The 17672-nt window shown below is 48.7% G+C and overlaps 1 protein-coding gene across 11 annotated transcripts in view; it reads right to left on the reverse strand.

Annotated features, from left to right (window-relative positions):
* Nucleotides 1-17672, reverse strand: part of MAP7 (microtubule associated protein 7) — a 1989984-nt gene that overhangs the window by 874687 nt on the left and 1097625 nt on the right. For all 11 annotated transcript variants that reach the window (XM_069606765.1, XM_069606764.1, XM_069606762.1 and 8 more), the window contains one exon: nucleotides 16628-16881. In XM_069606765.1, the coding sequence (XP_069462866.1) occupies nucleotides 16628-16881 (254 nt within the window). The remainder of the gene's footprint in view (nucleotides 1-16627; nucleotides 16882-17672) is intronic.

A 17672-nucleotide genomic window follows, 5' to 3' on the forward strand; every position in this document is an offset into this window, starting at 1 on the left:
GTTTAGAAATAAGTGTTGTTTCTATTGGCTTTAAGTGAAAGGGCATCTGCCATGACATTAGTTTTACCAGGCACAAAGGTAAATCTGATGTTAAAGGATCGTGCTTGTCGACTATTTTGTGTATCAGTGTGTTGTAGGACCCTTAACTTGTGATGGTCCGTCCAAACTTCCACTGGAAGTAAAGAGCCCAGTAAGAGATGGCACCATTCCTGAAAGGCTCTTTTTATGTAGAACAGTTCCTTTTCTAGGACAGTGTAATTGAATTTTGAGGATGTTAATGTCTTTGACAGATAAGCTTTGGGGTATTCAGTTCCTGTTTTTCCTGTTTGTTTAAGGACTTCTCCTAGAGCGTTACTGGAGGCATCAGATTCCACAATAAAGTCTTTCTGCTGGTTAGGTAGATGAAGAACGGGAGCGCAGGTAAAGGCTTCCTTTAAGACTTGGAAAGCCCTTTGTGTCTTATCGTTCCACATTAATATTTCCCCTTTTTGAGGAGTACAGTGATAGTGCGGGAGAAGTGTGGGATACATTTTCTGTAGAAATTTGAGAATCCTAAAAAGCACTGTAATTCTCGGATTGTTCTTAGTGTGGGCCATTCCAGGACCACTTGAACTTTCTCGGAATTAATTTGTGTTGCTTGAGCAGAAAGAATATATCCTAAATAAGATAGTTGGGATTGGTGGAACTGGGATTTCTCTAATTTGGCATACAAATGATTGGTCTGTAGGCGGCAAAGGGCTTCTAGCACATGGGCGGAGTGTTCAGCATGTGGTTTGGAGAATATCAAGATGTAATCGATATATACTATGACAGTGTGTAACAATAAATCAGAAAAGACAGGGTCATTAAACCGTTGAAAGACTGCAGATGCATTGGAGTGTCTGAAGGGCGTTACTTCATATTCCAAATGTCCGAATGGGGTCCTGAAAGCTGTTTCCTATTCATTCGCCTTGCGGATGTGGATGAGATGATGGGCTCCGTGGAGGTCAAGTTTGGTCAAAACTGAGGCTCCTTGTATGGCCTCCAAAATGTCAGGGATAAGTGGCATGGGGTACTTGTCAGTAATGGTTATCTTATTGAGCCCTCTATAATCGATGCTGGGCCCAGTTCCTTAGTATTCTTTTTATAGATAAAGAATAAGGAGGCTCCGGCAGGAGAGTGAGACTCAGTTATTAATCCATTCTGTAGATTTTGATCAAGATAATCCCTTAGAGCTGCTTTTTCAGTGGCTGATAATATGTACATGAGACCGAAGGGAATCAGTTTATCAGGGAGTAAGTCGATAACACAATCATCCCTCCTATGTGGAGGGATTTCTTTGTATTCCTGTTCCGAAAAGACGTTCTCGTACTTTTGGTATTGAGCATGTAATGTGACCATATCATCGATGGGAACTGGGAACAGGGTGTCAGAAACCGAAACAGTGGCGGCTTGTAAACCAATCGATCCTTCAGTGAGACAGTGTTGGATGCAATGTTCCGAGCCCAAAAAGAGCGAATCTGCAGTCCAATTAATAAAGGGGTTATGGAATCTCAGCCATGGGAGGCCAAAAATAATAGGGTAATGAGCAGCTCTTATGAGGTTGAAACAAATCTCAGCATGAGAAGAGATATTCATAATGATCAGTCCCGTGTGTTCTTTGAGGAAAGAGGGGTACCATCCACTCCTTCTACTGGAATGACTATGGGTTGGGTAGTTTTGGTAATCTAATTCTTACTCGCCCACTCTTCCTTAAAAAGACTGGATGCTCCACAATCCACTAAAGCGCGTATGCTTTTAATGGTCCAATCTTGGAAGCGTAAATCAACCCTGATGACCACCGTTAATGGGGTGTTTTGGGAACTTTAAGCACCTTCCCGGATCATATTTCCCTCTACGACCGGGAAGGAGCGTTTCCCGATCTTCTGGGAGGCGCTATCCGACCATCTTTGACCAGATGATCGCTTGCCGCGTAATACATACAGAGTCCCTGGTTGCATCTCCAATTTCTTTACTCGGTCGATAATGGTCCTCTGGCGGTACCTACTTGCATGGGTTCTGCTTCTCGACTGGACGAGGGTGTTAATTGAGGGACTTCAGAGGTCCTTACCGGTCTATTTTTCCGTATGACTCTGTTGGAGGCGATAGTCTAACTGCATAACCAGTGCTATCATTTCTGTTAGACTGCCTGGTCGAGGGACTCTGAACACTTCGTCCTTCAATTTGTCATTGAGCCCCCGGTGGAACAACATGACTAACGCATCATCGGGCCATGCAGTTTCATGGGGCATTTGTTTAAATTGGGCTATGAATGACAGGTTGTCCCTGGTACCCTGTTTAAAGTCCAGCAAATGTTCTTGCGCTGAAATTATAATTTCTTGTCTGCCAAACATTGCCCTTAAACTGTTGGTAAATCCTGAATAAGAGTCCAGGATCAGGTTGTTTGTGGTAGGAGTGGCCCAGGCCAGTGCCCATCCTACCAGATTGGAAATCATATGTCCTACCTTTGATTTGTAGGAAGGAAAGTATGCAGGCTTACATGAAAACTGAACCGTACATGACTCTAGAAATTCCTTCAGTTTCCTTGGCTTACTGTCGTATTTACCCCCTGGAAGAGGAACAGGGGGCATGTCTAAAAAGGGACATGTGTGACCAATTGTTTTAAGAGCGTGTTCTCAGTCTTTAGAATTTGGACTTCTACCGTGAGGTTCTGCATTCGAGCAAGCAGCTGCTGGTATTGCTGTTGCATTGTGAGGTAAATTCAGGGTTGCTTTCTGTCAATAACAACACTTATATGTGACTTTGAGAACAAGAAGTGTAACCCCACAATGTAATCTCATCCGAGAATGAAGTCCGGTCAAAGGCGAATGTTGGAAAGGCCTCCCTTTCTTCACTCCAGTCCTGAATGCGATACAAATCAGCGAAAGGAATGAGGCCAGTGAAACCCTCCTGGGGATGAAAACTCGGGAACCAAACAGCTATGCCTGGGAGAATCCGACCTGGAGATTCTGTTAAAATGGGGAATCTAAACAGCAAATACGAGGCGACCACCAGGGGCACAGACAAAATAGCTGCTTGAGCCTTCATCTTCCCACGACTCAAAGAAGAATGGCAGCATATCAATGTAAACTCAGCCCATTTATTGCAAGAGCGAAATAATCAAGTAGAGGAAGGGGCCAGCATCTGGCAGGAATATTTTGGAGGAAAATCGGAGCTACCAGCCCCACGAACGTGGTGCAGACAAACATCCTCCCCTGGGGTCGGGCCCCAACCCTCACCGGTGTCAGGGAACGCCAGCTGCTCAGCCCGTCAGCCGTTGTAGCGGCCCCAGCAAAGGAAGCACAGGCGCGAGGGACAACCCAAGGGTGTGCCCCCGGGGGTGCCAACTAGCAGCACGCCAAAAAGAACACAGAAAGCGGCCCGCGCTCAATGCTGTAAATCGGAAGAGGGCTGCTCCCGCTCTAAACCGCTGCGCTGCCACAACAAGGAGCAGAAAAGGTCAGTGAAAGTGGGGGAAGAGGCTGGCACCGGGCCCTCCAGGGAGTGAAGAAACATGCAGAGCGGTAAGCGGATCCATGGGGCTTGAGAAGCCCCCGAGCACCCTGTGTTCCCTGTCCCTGCTCCCCTCCCCCCCTGGGCACCAGTAGTAAAGGCCTGGAATCCAGAGAAGAAGAAATAGAACACAAGGTGGCATTACCGTAATACAGGAGTTTTACCCATTTGATAAAATTAGGGCCAAATCCGTAGTTGTGGAGCACCCCAAACAAGAACGGCCAATACACCGTGTCGAAGGCCTTCCTCATATCCAGAGAGGAACAAGTTACTTACCTGTAACTGTTGTCCTCCAGCATGTGTCTGGCATGGATTCACATGTTCATGAATATTCCCCGTCGTCAGGCTGGGAATTCTCGGTAAAGAAAAAATCCGTATTAGTTTCGTTTCTGATCTGTCTTTCTTAGTAGTAACCAATCACTGATCTCTGGGTCATACTGCCCCCAGCCAATGACTGCCCTCTCCCTAAGCACCGCCTCTGGCAGCCATCCTCAGATTTGGTAGCACGCAAAGTGGCAGTATGACCAAGTGAAGAACCGCAGAGGGGTAGGCGGGAGGGTTCGCATGTGAATCCATGCCAGACCCATGCTGGAGAACAACAGTTTCAGGTAAGTAACTTGTTCCTTCTCCAGCATGGGGTCTGGCATGGATTCACATGCTCATGAATAAAAGAATACATAGCAGTACACACATGCACAACCACGGGAGGTGGCAAAGGCTCAACATTAAGCATTAAATCCAAAACTCAACATTAAGCAATTCTTACCTTCTCACCAGGCTCACCTTAGGCGAACAGGTTGCGCAGCACTGCTTGGCCGACCCTGGACGGAGGAGTCCCGATCGACACGGTAGAATCTTGTGAAGGTGTGCGTCGACCTCCACGTAGCAGCCCTGCAGATGTCCAGCAGGGGCAACCAGACAGGAACGCCGTGGTAGCAGCGATCGCTCTGCTCGAATGGGCTCTCGGACGGCCGGACAGCGGTCGGTTTGCCAACCGGTGACAGTGCATGATGCAGCTGGAGAGCCATCTGGAAATGCAAGTCTTCGAGAGAGCCTTCCCTTGATTCACAGACCCAAAGTTCACAAACAGCTGTGACGTCTTCCGAAAACTCTTAGTGCGGTCCACGTAGAACTTCAGCGCTCTAGCTACATCCAGCGAGTTCAAATTCCTCTCGGCCGGCGTCGAAGGCGACGGGACGAAAACAGGTAACACCAAGGGCTCGTTGAGGTAGAAGTCCGACAGCACCTTGGGCATGAAGGAGGGGTGCGTCCTCAGCACCACCCTCGTGTCATGAAAAGTCAAGTATGGAGGCTTGCAAGATAGGGCCTGGATCTCTCCCACTCGTCGTGTGGAGGTGATGGCCACGAGGAACGCTGTCTTACATGACAGGAACTTCAAAGGCGCCGAATGCATAGGCTCGAATGGGGCCCCCATGAGCCTGGTCAGCACCACATTAAGCTCCCACGCCGGGGAAGGAGCCTTCACCGGCGGGAACGATCAGAATAGTCCCTTCATAAATTCCTTCACCAGGCGATGAGACCACAAGGACGCCCGTCCCGTAGTCCTGGTATATCGGGAGATGGCAGCCAGATGTATTTTGATGGAGGCGTGAGCCAGTCCAGCTTTGGCCAGCGACAGTAGGTACGGCAGTACTTGAGGGGCCGTAATCCGCAGAGGGTTAATCTTCGGTGCACGGCACCAGACAGAGAACCTCTTCCACCTGTGACCGAAACACTTGAGAGTTGAGGACGCCCTGGCTTTTGCAAGAACCTCTCTGCAGTCAGCCGGGATATCGTACCCTCCAAACTCTAGTGCTGCAGGAGCCAGGCTGCAAGTTCAGCGACTCAGGGTCGTGATAAACTCTGGAGAGAAGATCCGCGTCCGCCGGCAGCTTGACTGGTGGGGACGTTGACAAGTCCAGAAGGTCCGGGAACCAGATCTGCCTCGGCCACGCCAGTGCGACGAGGATCATTCTGCACTTGGACTTCTTGAGCTGGTTGATGAGGCGGAGCAGCAACGCCAACGGAGGGAACGCGTATAGAAACAGGCCGTCCCAAGGGAACGAGAAAGCATCGCCCATGCTCCTCAGCTGCGGCAACCTGCTGGCGAACCTCTGGCACTTGGAGTTCGTCGCTGTCGCGAAAAGGTCGATCCGGGGTTTGCCCCATCGACAAAAGAGCCGATCCACCTGGTCCTGACGTAGTTCCCACTCGTGGCACGAGCGCAGCTCCCTGCTGAGTGAGTTGGCGATGGTGTTTTTTTATTCCTGCCAAGTGGAAGGGAACCAGAAACATCCCCTGGCCGACGGCCCAGTGCGACCGATCCTGGGCCTCCTTGGATAGGGCTGGGGATCTGGTGCCTCCCTGCTTCCGTACGTAGAACATCGTGGTGGTGTTGTCGGTGAAGATCCTCACCACTTTGTCCTTGAGGGACGGAAGGAACGACTTGAGCACCCAGAACACTGCTCGGAGCTCCAGAATGTTGATGTGGAGAGACCTCTCCTCCGGGAGCCAAAGGCCTCTTGCGTGGAGATCTCCGGTGTGGGACCCCCAACCCTTCAGAGAGGCGTCCGTCGTCACAGTCTCCTGAAACGCCGGGGTCTGAAAGTCCGTGCCTATAGTGAGGTACGCACGGGTATCCCACCATAGGATCGCCCGACGGAACTCCTCGTCGAGAGGGATCCTGTCTTCGAAGCAGCCCGTCACCTGAAACCATCGGGCGTCAAGGAACTCCTGTAGCGGACGCATCCGAAGTCTGCAAAGGGGTACAAGGTAGATGCATGAGGACATCATCCCGAGGAGGGACTTGATGGACCTCACCCTGGCCACGTCCGTGGCTAGCAGGTGCCGCACCTTGCCCAGAATGGCCTTCGTCCTCTCCTCCGACGGGGAGGCCAATTGCCCCACTGTATCGAGCTTCGCTCCCAGAAACAGTGCTACTTGCGACGGAACCAGGTGGGATTTGGGGTAGTTGATGGCGAAACCCAGTTCCGTGAGCAGCCAGACGGTCCTCGCTGTGTGTTCGGCGGCGAGTTCTCTTGTCCTTGCCCGGATTAGCCAGTCGTTCAGGTAGGGGTAGATGTGGATCCCCTGCAGGCGCAGCCACGCCGCCACTGGTGCCAGGCACTTGGTGAACACCCTGGGTGCCGACTTTAATCCGAACGGCAGGGCTCTGAATTGGTAGTGACGCCCCTGGACCACGAATCTGAGGAAAATGGGGATGTGGAAGTAAGCATCCTCCAGGTCAAACGACGATAGGAAGTCGCCCTCCTCCAGCTGTCCCAGCACGTGCTGGGACAGCTGGAGGAGCACGTGCTGGAGGGTGACCATCCTGAATTTCTGCACCTTGATGTACTTGTTTAACCGACGCAGGTCCAGGATGGGGCGCCAACCGCCTGTCTTCTTTCTGACGAGGAAGTACCTTGAGTACACTCCGGAGCCCCAGAGCCTCCTGGGGACGAGCTCGATGGCACCTTTCTTGAGCATCGCCCTTACCTCCAACAGCAGTTGAGGGACGTGATTCTCCTTCCTGGCCACGGGAGGAATGCGAGGACACCTCTTTTGCAATTCCAGCGAGTGCCCGTTGGCCACGGTGTTCAGCACCCAACGGTCGGTGGAGATGGACTCCCACACGCTGACGAACTTCGTCAGCCGGCCTCCCACCGGGGTGCTTCGGTGGGGGCCCGACGCCACGGCCGGTTCAGTCTTGCTTGGAGGAGGCCTTGCCGCGTTGGCCTCCTTGACGACGACGACGGCGGAATCCCCCTTGCTTGCCGCGACCTCTGTAGGCCTCCTGGGACAAGTAGCGGCCCGCCTGGCGGTATGTAGAAGAGCCACCGCTGGATCCCTTGGAGGTACCCTGTCTGCCTCCGGAGCTCCTAAAGGGCCGTCGTTGTTGAAGTACCCCTAGGGCCCAGGCCGTGTCCGAGTCGGTCTTGATGGCCTGGAGCGACTTGTTCACCGTCTTCCCAAAAAGGTTGTTGCCGCCGAACGACATATCCAACACTCTGGTCTGGACGTCCTGGCTAAAGTCCATCGCCTTGAGCCATCCTCGTCGTCGGAGGCACACTCCATTGCCCAGTTGGCGAAATCCGGTGTCGGCAATGTCTGTTGCCACCGTTATGGCGTGATCCGACGCCACCTCTCCTTCCTGCAGAATTTGTAGGGCCTCCGCCCTCTTGTCGTCCGGTAGGAAGTCTAGCAGGGGAGCTATCTTGAACCAAAGCTCCCTGTCGTAGCGGGCCACGATCGCTAAGGCATTGGCCGCCTTAATCGTCGTCGCCGCCGACGAGATGACTCGTCGTCCCATGGAGTCAAACTTCTTGCCCTCGCTGTCCGGCGGGGAAGTGGAAGTTGAAGCTGCCACACCTGCTGCTTTCTTCTTGGCCGCTGCCGAGACGACAGAGTCCGGCGTGAGGCTGATTCTGAGTCTGTAATGGCCACGGCCCCCCCCCTCTTTTTCCGCCGGGGTCTTCACGGGGGTCTTAACGATGGGCTGGAAAGAGGATTCCCTCCGCGGTGGCAGGGATACTCTGAGCCCAGAGGCCATTTCCACTGGCGTAGTCTCAGCCGGCTTCGCCAGGGTCGCAGCAACCACTTCGATAGAGGCTTTGCCGGCTGGATCAAAGCCCTCACCACCTTAGGTGCGTCCTGGGCCTTGGGGGGAGGGTCAGCGCCTCGCTCCCCCTCGGGTCCCTTTGAGATCGACCGGGGCCGCTCCAGCAGCTTACCCGGGTTCTCAGACTTCCTCTTCCCCAAACCAGAGTGCTGGCTCGTGGTTGAACGTGCCGGGGAAGTCGCGCCCTGCCTGGCAGCCAAAGAGCCCGACCTTTCGGCGCTCCCGGTGCCCGCGGACTCAGGGTGCTTGGCCTTCTGTTGGGCCCCCATCACCGGGGCGCCCTCACAGGACTTAGAAGCCCGCTTGTTAGGGAGAATTCTCTGTTTAGGTTGAATTTCCTAACCTAGTGAGTCCCCCAGCAGCTTTGCTGGATTTTTGGGGTTTATTTTTTTCTCCTGCCAAGAGTGAGACTCTTTTACCCTCACTCTTGGACATGATTTGAGTGTGTTTCTTTGAATCTAGATGTGTTTAATGGGCTATGGGGTCTTTTACTCCATAGGGCTTTATGTGTTTTTGTGATGTGTGTTACACAGCACCCTCAGTGCAGTGACACAGGGGTGTCATAGTGACCCCCCAGTATAGACTACATACCCTGGGACTGACTACTGTCTCCCAGGGCATGTAAAGTCACCATTGACTTCACTAGTCTTAAATTCTGAACAGAACCAGTACAAACCATCATATTGTGGACGTACTGGCTGGGGCAATTCGATGGCCCCAGGGTCTGTTAGTCGAGGGGGCACGTCTCCGTCCCCCTTGATCGAGTTTTGGCTGGTGGCAGTGGATACTACTTTTTATATTCAACCGCGAATATTTTCCTATGGGATTTCCCATCTTTTAGGCTACTATCTTTATTTAATTATTTATGGTAGCTTCGAACATACCGCCGGTTTATTTAATTAATATGAATTCTCTGGTTGGTATTTTTTGCCAAAACTTGATTCTAAAATGGCGTTTGTGTTCTCTTCTGTGACTCCAACCCAAGTCGAGCCCTTTGTTCCACTTTTTGGCGGGCTTCTCCACAGAAGCCCTCCAAAGTGGTGCCACTATGTCTGGGGTACTTAGGAGGCGTGGAGGGGAATTTAGGCACCCTGGACTGAGTTGCCTAGGCAACTCATGTCGCACTCCATCCTGATTGGCCCAAGTGGGGAGCCGGCCGGCTCACCACTTAGCATGTTTGAGTGACAGCTAGGCTGAGTGAATGGGGGTTTTCTGCATAAAAGCAGGGCTTTGGGCACTGGAACTTCAGAAGTCGCCACAGGACCTAAGAATCTGACGAGGGAGAAGCTGAGCCGACCTGCCACGACACCACCACCGGTGGAGCCCTGCTGGACTGCCTCACCACTTTTCCCAACGACAGGAGATCTCCCGCCGGAGAGTCTTCTTCCTTTGACTGGTGGGGATAACCAGTTTCACCGTCTTTTCGCTTTCCCGACGTACCTCGTGGCCGCCTTGCCCGTGCCAAGCACCCCGGCAACCGGGATACCACGTTTTACCACGACCGCGAAACCAAGGTACCAGCTTTAACCGGAAAACTCAGCGGCTGGTTTCTTCCCTGGTAGTGCAACGACCTTCATCTTTCCTCCAAGTCGAGATCTTCTCTTCCCCTGGACTACAACGCAACTTGCACCCACTACCAGGAACAACTGCCACCGCTGGAGGATCCTTCCCACTTAAGGTACTGTGTCCCGCCTGGCTTCCCTTGCTACCGACTGTACGGGGTAGATTTAGCCCCCGGCTTTCGAACCTGGGTTAGCCTGGGACACCTTGGCTAAACTTTTCTAAGCCTCTCTAAACTCTTCTTGAACCCTCTGCAAGACTTTCTAAGCCTAGTGTAACTGTGTGATCTTGGGCGCATTTGTGCTCTGCTCTCTCTAAGAGTGGGCCCAGCCTTTGGACTTTGGCTCATCAGTGACTTTTTTGCTCTCTGCCTTGCTAACAGTGTTCCTGAATCATAGAGTGGTGTACCTCTCTGTCCCCCCCCCCTTTCTCGCAAACTTATTAGAGTGCAATCTAGTTAAGCGCTCACCTCTGTATGAAAATAAGTGGTGTTTTACTGTGATTTATCTAATAGGGAAAAAGGGGTGTATATATCATAATAGTAACTGTGTTTAGGATATTTTACAATAAGAGTGCTGGAGTGTTTCAACTGTGTGTTTTTAAATAAATAATTATATACTTTGATACCAAAGCTCTGGTCAGTGTTTGCTTGTATTATTGTATCTGAGTGCCTATTGTGTATACTTTGCATACTGCCTAACTCTTCTTGAGGGAAGTCTGACTGCTCAGCCACAGCTACCAGGTCAACCTGGGTGGTACAGACTGCTACCAAGTGGGTTTACTGCCAACACCTGTAGTCTTAAATCTTTTGCAGTGTTCCCTAAGGGAACTGCACAGGTTTCTGCCTAACACCGCTTAAACCTTTTCTTCGCCTTCTCACCTGCTGTGCCCTTCTCCAGCCAGGCGGCGAGGCGGGAACGACGATCTTGTTTGGTCCGTTCCAAAAGGTTCTTGCAGAACGCACAGTCCTTCTCCACGTGCGTCTTGTCCTCATGAAGGCAGTAGAGACATCGCGAATGCTCGTCCTCCTTGAAAACATTTTGTAATCCGCATCCAGGGCAGCACCTGAACAGCTTGTCCTGGGCCATGTCCGTTGAGGTAGGCCGCAGATCTTCCGGAATCCTCCAAGAAGCGTAAACTCGACGAAAACGTATCCCTTGAGGGGCGTAGAAGAATTCGGAAACGGGTCCCCGTTAACGGTAGTAGAAACGGGAGCTTGAGGCTCGATTAAACCAAAAAAAATGAGAAAATCTCCTGAAAAAGCGCGAAACGCAGCAAAAACTCGAGAGCTAAAGCACGAGAACTCCCAACATTTGAACGTGCGGTAAAAATCTGAGGATGGCTGCCAAAGGTAAAGGCTTAGGGAGAGGGCAGTCATTGGCTGGGGGCAGTATGACCCAGAGGTCAGTGATTGGTTACTACTAAGAAAGACAGATCAGAAACGAAATTGATACTGATTTTTTCTTTACCGAGGATTCCCAGCCTGACGACGGGGAATATTCATGAGCATGTGAATCCATGCCAGACCCCATGCTGGAGAATATGGCGACCCCTTTATAATTCGCTGGGATCCCGGCTAGCACATTATAAGACCTGCATATGTTGGACGCGGTCGACCTACACGTTACAAATCCTGCTTGGTTCTCGTGGACCATGTATGGCATCACTGGGTTAAGTCGCGACGCCAGAATCTTGGCGAAAATCTTCACGTCAGTGTTGATGAGGGACAGCGGGCGATAAGATCCACAATCCTCTGGGCGCTTTCCAGGTTTACAAGTGTAGGCAAGCTCGTACTTAGCACGTAGTCCTCTTGTTTTCCTTCCGATTCCCAATGTATGCTCCACGGTCTCAATCCGTCGCAGGCGATGTCGCACTAGTAACCGCAAAGGATGCAGTAAAGCAGCGCGAAGGCATATGTCGGATGTGGAGACTTTGACAATCTAAGTGTGAGAATATATCCACACAGACTGATGAGACTCTACTAAATAGGAAGTTTATATGTCGGCTAAGGAGTAGTGGAGCATCCAACACAAGATTGATAGGCATTTAGGTACACCGATTGCCAGGTAATGTACAAGTCCATGGTGCTTATAGGTATTTAATACCTTGGAAAAGAAATGTTCTATTGGACCAACGACAATGATGCAATGATAAGAATTGGTGTACCGTTCAAACACTAGTGGTGTGGCTCACCTTACAGTGTGTAACAGGATCGATCTATTTTCCTGTTTTCGTCCTGGTGAAGGCTGCATGATCGAATGGACATTACTGTTACAGTCCAATACTGACAACCAAAACACATGTCGACCAAGAATCTGCGGAGATATTTACAGAGTCAACTGAAAATGGAAATAGGGAACTGGAAATTTCAGAATAGAATTGTTGGGAGTGACCTATTGTAGCGGGTCATTTATTTATGGAATGAAGAAAGGGTGTGGAGTTTGAAGGAGAGTGAGAGTAAGGTGGGGAGAGATATGTGAGCCCAAGATTGGCTGTGTGAAATTTGTGTAGAAAATGGTTTACGTAATTTGTTGTGGTTTTTAAACATTGAATATTTATTCATAATAAAATGAAATTTGTTTTAAAAAATGTTATCGATATATGTGAAACGATAAAAGAGTGTGATCCGCCATCCTCCATCCATTGGTCCATATTGTTGTTCTCGGACCAGGAGAATAAAGCCTGCCCTCAGAGTCAGCCCAGTGCTTCTGACTGAAATGTGTTCGGACTTCCGCGTTATGTTTCTCTTGTTACATTTTTGTATTCCTGACTCCTGCTACGGTTCCCGGATTGTCTCGCCTCAGCCCTCTTGTTTGTCGTTCTGGTATCCCTGCTGCTGCCTGCACGTTGCCAAACCCAAACCCATTTTCTGTGTAACGGACTGCCTCTGCCATACGTTCCAATCCCTGTTGCTGCCCGCATGTTGTCAAACCCATTTTCTGTGTAACGGACTGTCTATGCCTTGCGCTCCAATTCCAGCTGCTGCCCCCACATCGCCTACTTCGCCTGAACTACGGATACCATCCATCCTAACTCCCAGCTTGGAACAGCACGTGGGGAATACACATAAAGACTAGAGATGCTTGCTGATTGGGACTGATTACCTCTAGGCGTCATCATGCCATCAGGGTAGATTTTCTGGATTCTGGATTTTTGGTGCTTCAAAGAACTTCGCCAGGTGTCCTCGTGCTGTCGGGACAGAACTTGGAAATACATGTACTTTGGACTTCAGTGATTCTCATGATCATATTCTGGTAAGAACCTATTACCCTAACTCTTCAGTTCATTCAGGGTGTGTTCTTGTGATTGGGTCTTTTAGGTGACTGCCTCATCAGGATTCTTTTTGGGGACTAGTATCATCCATAACCCACCTTCCTATATCGGACTGCTGATCAGGTTGGTTTCCCTTCCATATTGAAAGTGGGTTGTTCCCTATAAGTCCAGTGGTATTGATTATTCTTTCTTGTTCCTCCAGCCGGTGTATCGTGGGTGTGTGTGTCTCCTCTTCAAATTACTTGATCCCTCAGTTATCTTAACACAGCGGAGGGTTACAATAGTGGGAACAATTCTTCAGCGATTTCCAGGTTTCCTTGATCTGCACTCCTGTTGAGACTTGAATGTCGTGTAGGCAGAAGAGTCCTCTGTCCCCAAATGCCACACAGAGAGAACTCAAAGTCACTCCCTGTGCGACCGTTGAGGCCACAGGTGGAAATGGTCAACTCCAGAACCGCGAACCTCTGGGACCCCAATCCGCTGCAAGAAAATACTTATTAAGTACCAAGCAAATGACAGTACCAAATAATGTGAAAAAAGGTCTTACCAGAGTGATCAGGAGAAAGGTAATGAACCTATGAGGTAGGGGTCCGGGACTCACGTGGGCAGATAGACAGTAGTCCCAAGAATGGCGTGAGCACCACCTGATGACAAGAACGTGATTTGATACTGTGAAGCTTGAAGCAAGAAGTTCCAAGGAAGGCCAGATGCAAAAAGGGAAATCCGTTTTGCAGTCCAATAAACAGTCCAAGTTCGATGCACAGGATGATCCAAAGTAACAAAGCCAGCAAGATAATCCAAGCGAAGTCCAAGTAAACAGGCAGAGGTCAAAAATCCAGAAAAGTCAAGAAATCCAAAGAAACACGTAACGCCAAACAGGTTGCAAAGAACAGCTGTGAAGCAACGAGTCCACGAAAAGCTGCGTTTAAATACTCGTGGTTCTGGCATTACTTCCCGTCACATGACGTGCTGCCGCATCACGTGATTGGTTTTCCGGGTCACGCGAGTATACAGCGCTGGTCACGCGACGCGGAAGCACAGTAGCGTTTTGCCGATAACCTAGGCGCCAAGGAAGCTGCCAATGCAAGAAAGGACGCAACCTGGAGAGCGTTCTGTTGCGGCTGAGGCGTGCAAGTGCACGCAAGTCAACAGGGGGCCCACGTGAGTGCCGAGATGTGAAGGGGAAATGAGATGATACAGAGGGAGCGGGGCGAGCTATAGTGATTCTAGAGTTTTGGGCATGGTGAGCACGGGCAGGAGTGGCAGTATTGTCAGGTGTGTGTACAAGAGTGTGTGTGACAACTCCTTCCACGCTGCTTACAGCCTTGGCGGTGAGTTCTCACAAAGACAACACATGTAATCTTGAGAATTAAAAAATCTCGACAATCTAAACAATGCCATCAGTGTCAACTTCTTCAGATCTTTCGAAGCAACTGCTTGGTCCAATACTATGCAGGAATTCCCTTGGTTTTTCTTTTTGGCAAAGCACACCTAGCATTTAGCTTTTTATACAGTAGGTGGTGCGTTGAATGTACAGGCACTCTCCAATTTTTTTTTTAAGCGCATGTAATTTGTATTCATTCATCTATTGGTCAAGGGCAAGTTTTAAGACACACTTTACCCCAGTAAATATTGTTCTGGCGCCAGAATCTCTCATCATGCTCCTCCGTGCCAAGAAGTAGCATTCTTGGATCCAGACTTTCAAACCAGATGAACTCCCTAGCACCCCACCCATCTTTTCCATTACACACTCCACTTCCACCCTGATTTTCTCTGTCCACACCCACCTCCCTGCCAACACTACTCTTCCGTGCTCCCTTGGCCACTAAAGGAAAGATAAAGGGACTACAATACGTTGCCCTTCTCAGTTTCCCTGGTGACTTTAATTCTTAGGTTTTTGTTTTGTGTCTTTGTTTAACAGCCGGCAGGATCTATGCATGCAGTTTCATAATTAAAACAAATTACATATTTGCACCTTTAGCAATATGGTGGGTTCCAATTGCAGCAAATCCACTCCCATCCATGTGGACTTTCAAGAAAGTTACAGAACTGGAAACCTAATTAAAATGTGCTCGCTTCGCTTTGGCCTTTAAATTGGTCTCTGGGCCATTAATGCCCAGGAAAGCCTGCATGTGTGGGTGTTCCTGCCTAAAGCATTTTCAGTCATTGTGATTTTGAGTCTCAAAAAGACCAAGATCGGTATCAGTCAACTCTGTGATGGTCCACAAGGCTTCCTATGTTCCTGTTGTTCCTATCTGTCAGACTAAAAGACTTGCATTGGTTGAATTCACCACTTTCCAAAGTGGATTTCTATTGGATTTCAATTTCAATGTTGGATGTGAAATGAAACTGGAATCCAACCATATCATACAGATGACTAATTTACTTTGGGAGGCGGATTCAAGGTAACTATGGCAACGGGTGGGTTTACTATGAGTGAAATTTTAGATTAGAAACACTTTAACTAATTGGACATACACTGTTATTTTGTAGATTGTCATGTAAACTGCAATATAGCAAACAATTGGAAGATTGGATTATATATATATATAGAAAACGTCCGGATGCACAAGATGTTCGTTTTCAGAAAAAAAGTTTTTCTTTATTGGAAATTACAACTCAGCAAACAAAATTTACAAGCCATCAAAATATGGCACTCCCATAGTGCAGTAAAGATTCCCGTTTGGGGCGTTAACGCGTTTCGCGGCAAAACTCGCCGCTTGTTCACAACTATATATATATAGAATTGTAGTACAAAAGGAATAACATTAGATAACATTCTTTGTTATATCACAGGATACAGGACTACAATTTATTGTCCAGATTTCAGTGGAGTGATCTCAATATAGGGAATTGGAAGAACGGGTACTGAGGTAAGAGGGGTATAACACACAAATCATTGTTTAGTCCTATAGGGATAGCCACGTGAAGAAGTGTTAAGAAGGATTGACCATTAGAGGTGTGGGATTTGGAATCATGATTAGACAACATGGGTTGACGATTGAAGTAATGTTTGCTCACGAATGGCACTGGAAAGGGACAAATGTTAATTGATTCACTAACAGTCATTTTTGAATGAATTTCAAATATGTACTAGCTATTCTTTCTTTGTTATGTCTCTTGTCGGTGTCTCTCTGGACCAGTGATTAATCTTTCTCTCTCTTTTTCCAGAATACATTGATAAAAAAGAGTGTGGATTTATAGGACACATAACATAAATGGTTATGATTGACTGAATATCTAGGTTGACAATGTACTTACAGGAGCAAAGTAACATTGTTAAGTATTATAATGGGTAGTGATAAGGAATTATTGTTAATGAATACCGCCTGGACAAAGCCTAAACGGGCAAAAAATGTGCTTGTGCTCGCTAATGAGTTAATGTTACTTTTAGTGATTTTAATCAATTTTTGTTGAGATAACCATATAAAACGTTTTGAACCACAGCACATGGAAGTGTCTGGATTTTATCTTAAACTTGCATTCAGTGCCATGACAATTAGCTAGTACAATCATCAGTACAATGTTTCAGACATACCTGTGTGATCTTGCAAATGGTTAGAATGCAAAAATAATTTTGGAAGGCTGCTGAAATGAGAGCTAATGTGTGAACTATCTAAGAGGCTTTCATATGTCATGTCCTACCTTGACATGTCTCTTTTTCGGAAAAGCTTTGTTCAGTTACCACTGCAGGGCAGAGCGGGAGGGCTTTCAGATTTGTGTTTTCTGCAGTCCTCTTTCCAGATTCGTTCTCCATCTCATGTACGTCCCTTTTCATTGGTCTAACATTGCCAGGTGATGGAGGACGCGGAGAGCTTGGTGAGACTTTGGGTGTGTTGGGAGAAGTTGTAGTCTGTTTTGGCATGCTAGGAATCGAAGCCGATGTCTTCTGTGAAGGCCTACACCACAAGAAGAAAAGAAAAAAATACAAGAAGATGATCGCACAAGTGACATAGCGATAGAAATAAATTCCCACACTTTGTAACCATATTCCAACTGCCACATTCTTGGGAATTTAGTCTCAAGGAGAAAAACAGTGATATAATGATATGATGGAGAGTCCTCCTTATTGAGCCTGTGCGAAAGCCCTTCATTTTAGATTTCCGTATTGCATTGATGGTGCCAAACCTGATGACATTTGTTCTTCTGTTTTTAGTAGCTCTTAATTGCAGCATCTTTGGTAAAAATCACAGAAGACACCTTTGCATTGAATTGGTGAGGTTTGACACACCTGAAGGTTTCTCCCAAACTAATCCCCAGGGATCTATCATCCAGGTGGCCAGGACACGGCCATCACTATTGATCGAGTTGCTGGGGGTTGAACCAGTGCGGGAGGACAGACGGGTGAGACGCGGTATTCGCCTTTTCATAACCCCGCTTCCATATGCTACTATATAGGATACTCAACCTCTCTTTCTCCCCCCGTTTATAACAAGAACACTTTCGTTCACCACAAGTGACAACAGACTAACATTAGGGTCCTTTACCGGACATGTCCCAACTCAAGGGTCGGGCAAAGTCAGACAATTGTCCAGAATCACTCACACCTGCCGCCCCTTTCCCTTCCCCATAGGGATAAAAGGTAGAGCATGAAAGCCCACTACGAGCAGGGTGGTCAGCACGACGAGACATCTATCCCAGGGCAGCAGTTCAAGAGGAGGAGAAAGGAGTCGAGAAATGTGAGGGTGAC

This window comes from Ambystoma mexicanum, chromosome 4p, assembly GCF_040938575.1.
Source record: "Ambystoma mexicanum isolate Mex_15411 chromosome 4p, UKY_AmexF1_1, whole genome shotgun sequence".
NCBI lineage: Eukaryota > Metazoa > Chordata > Amphibia > Caudata > Ambystomatidae > Ambystoma > Ambystoma mexicanum.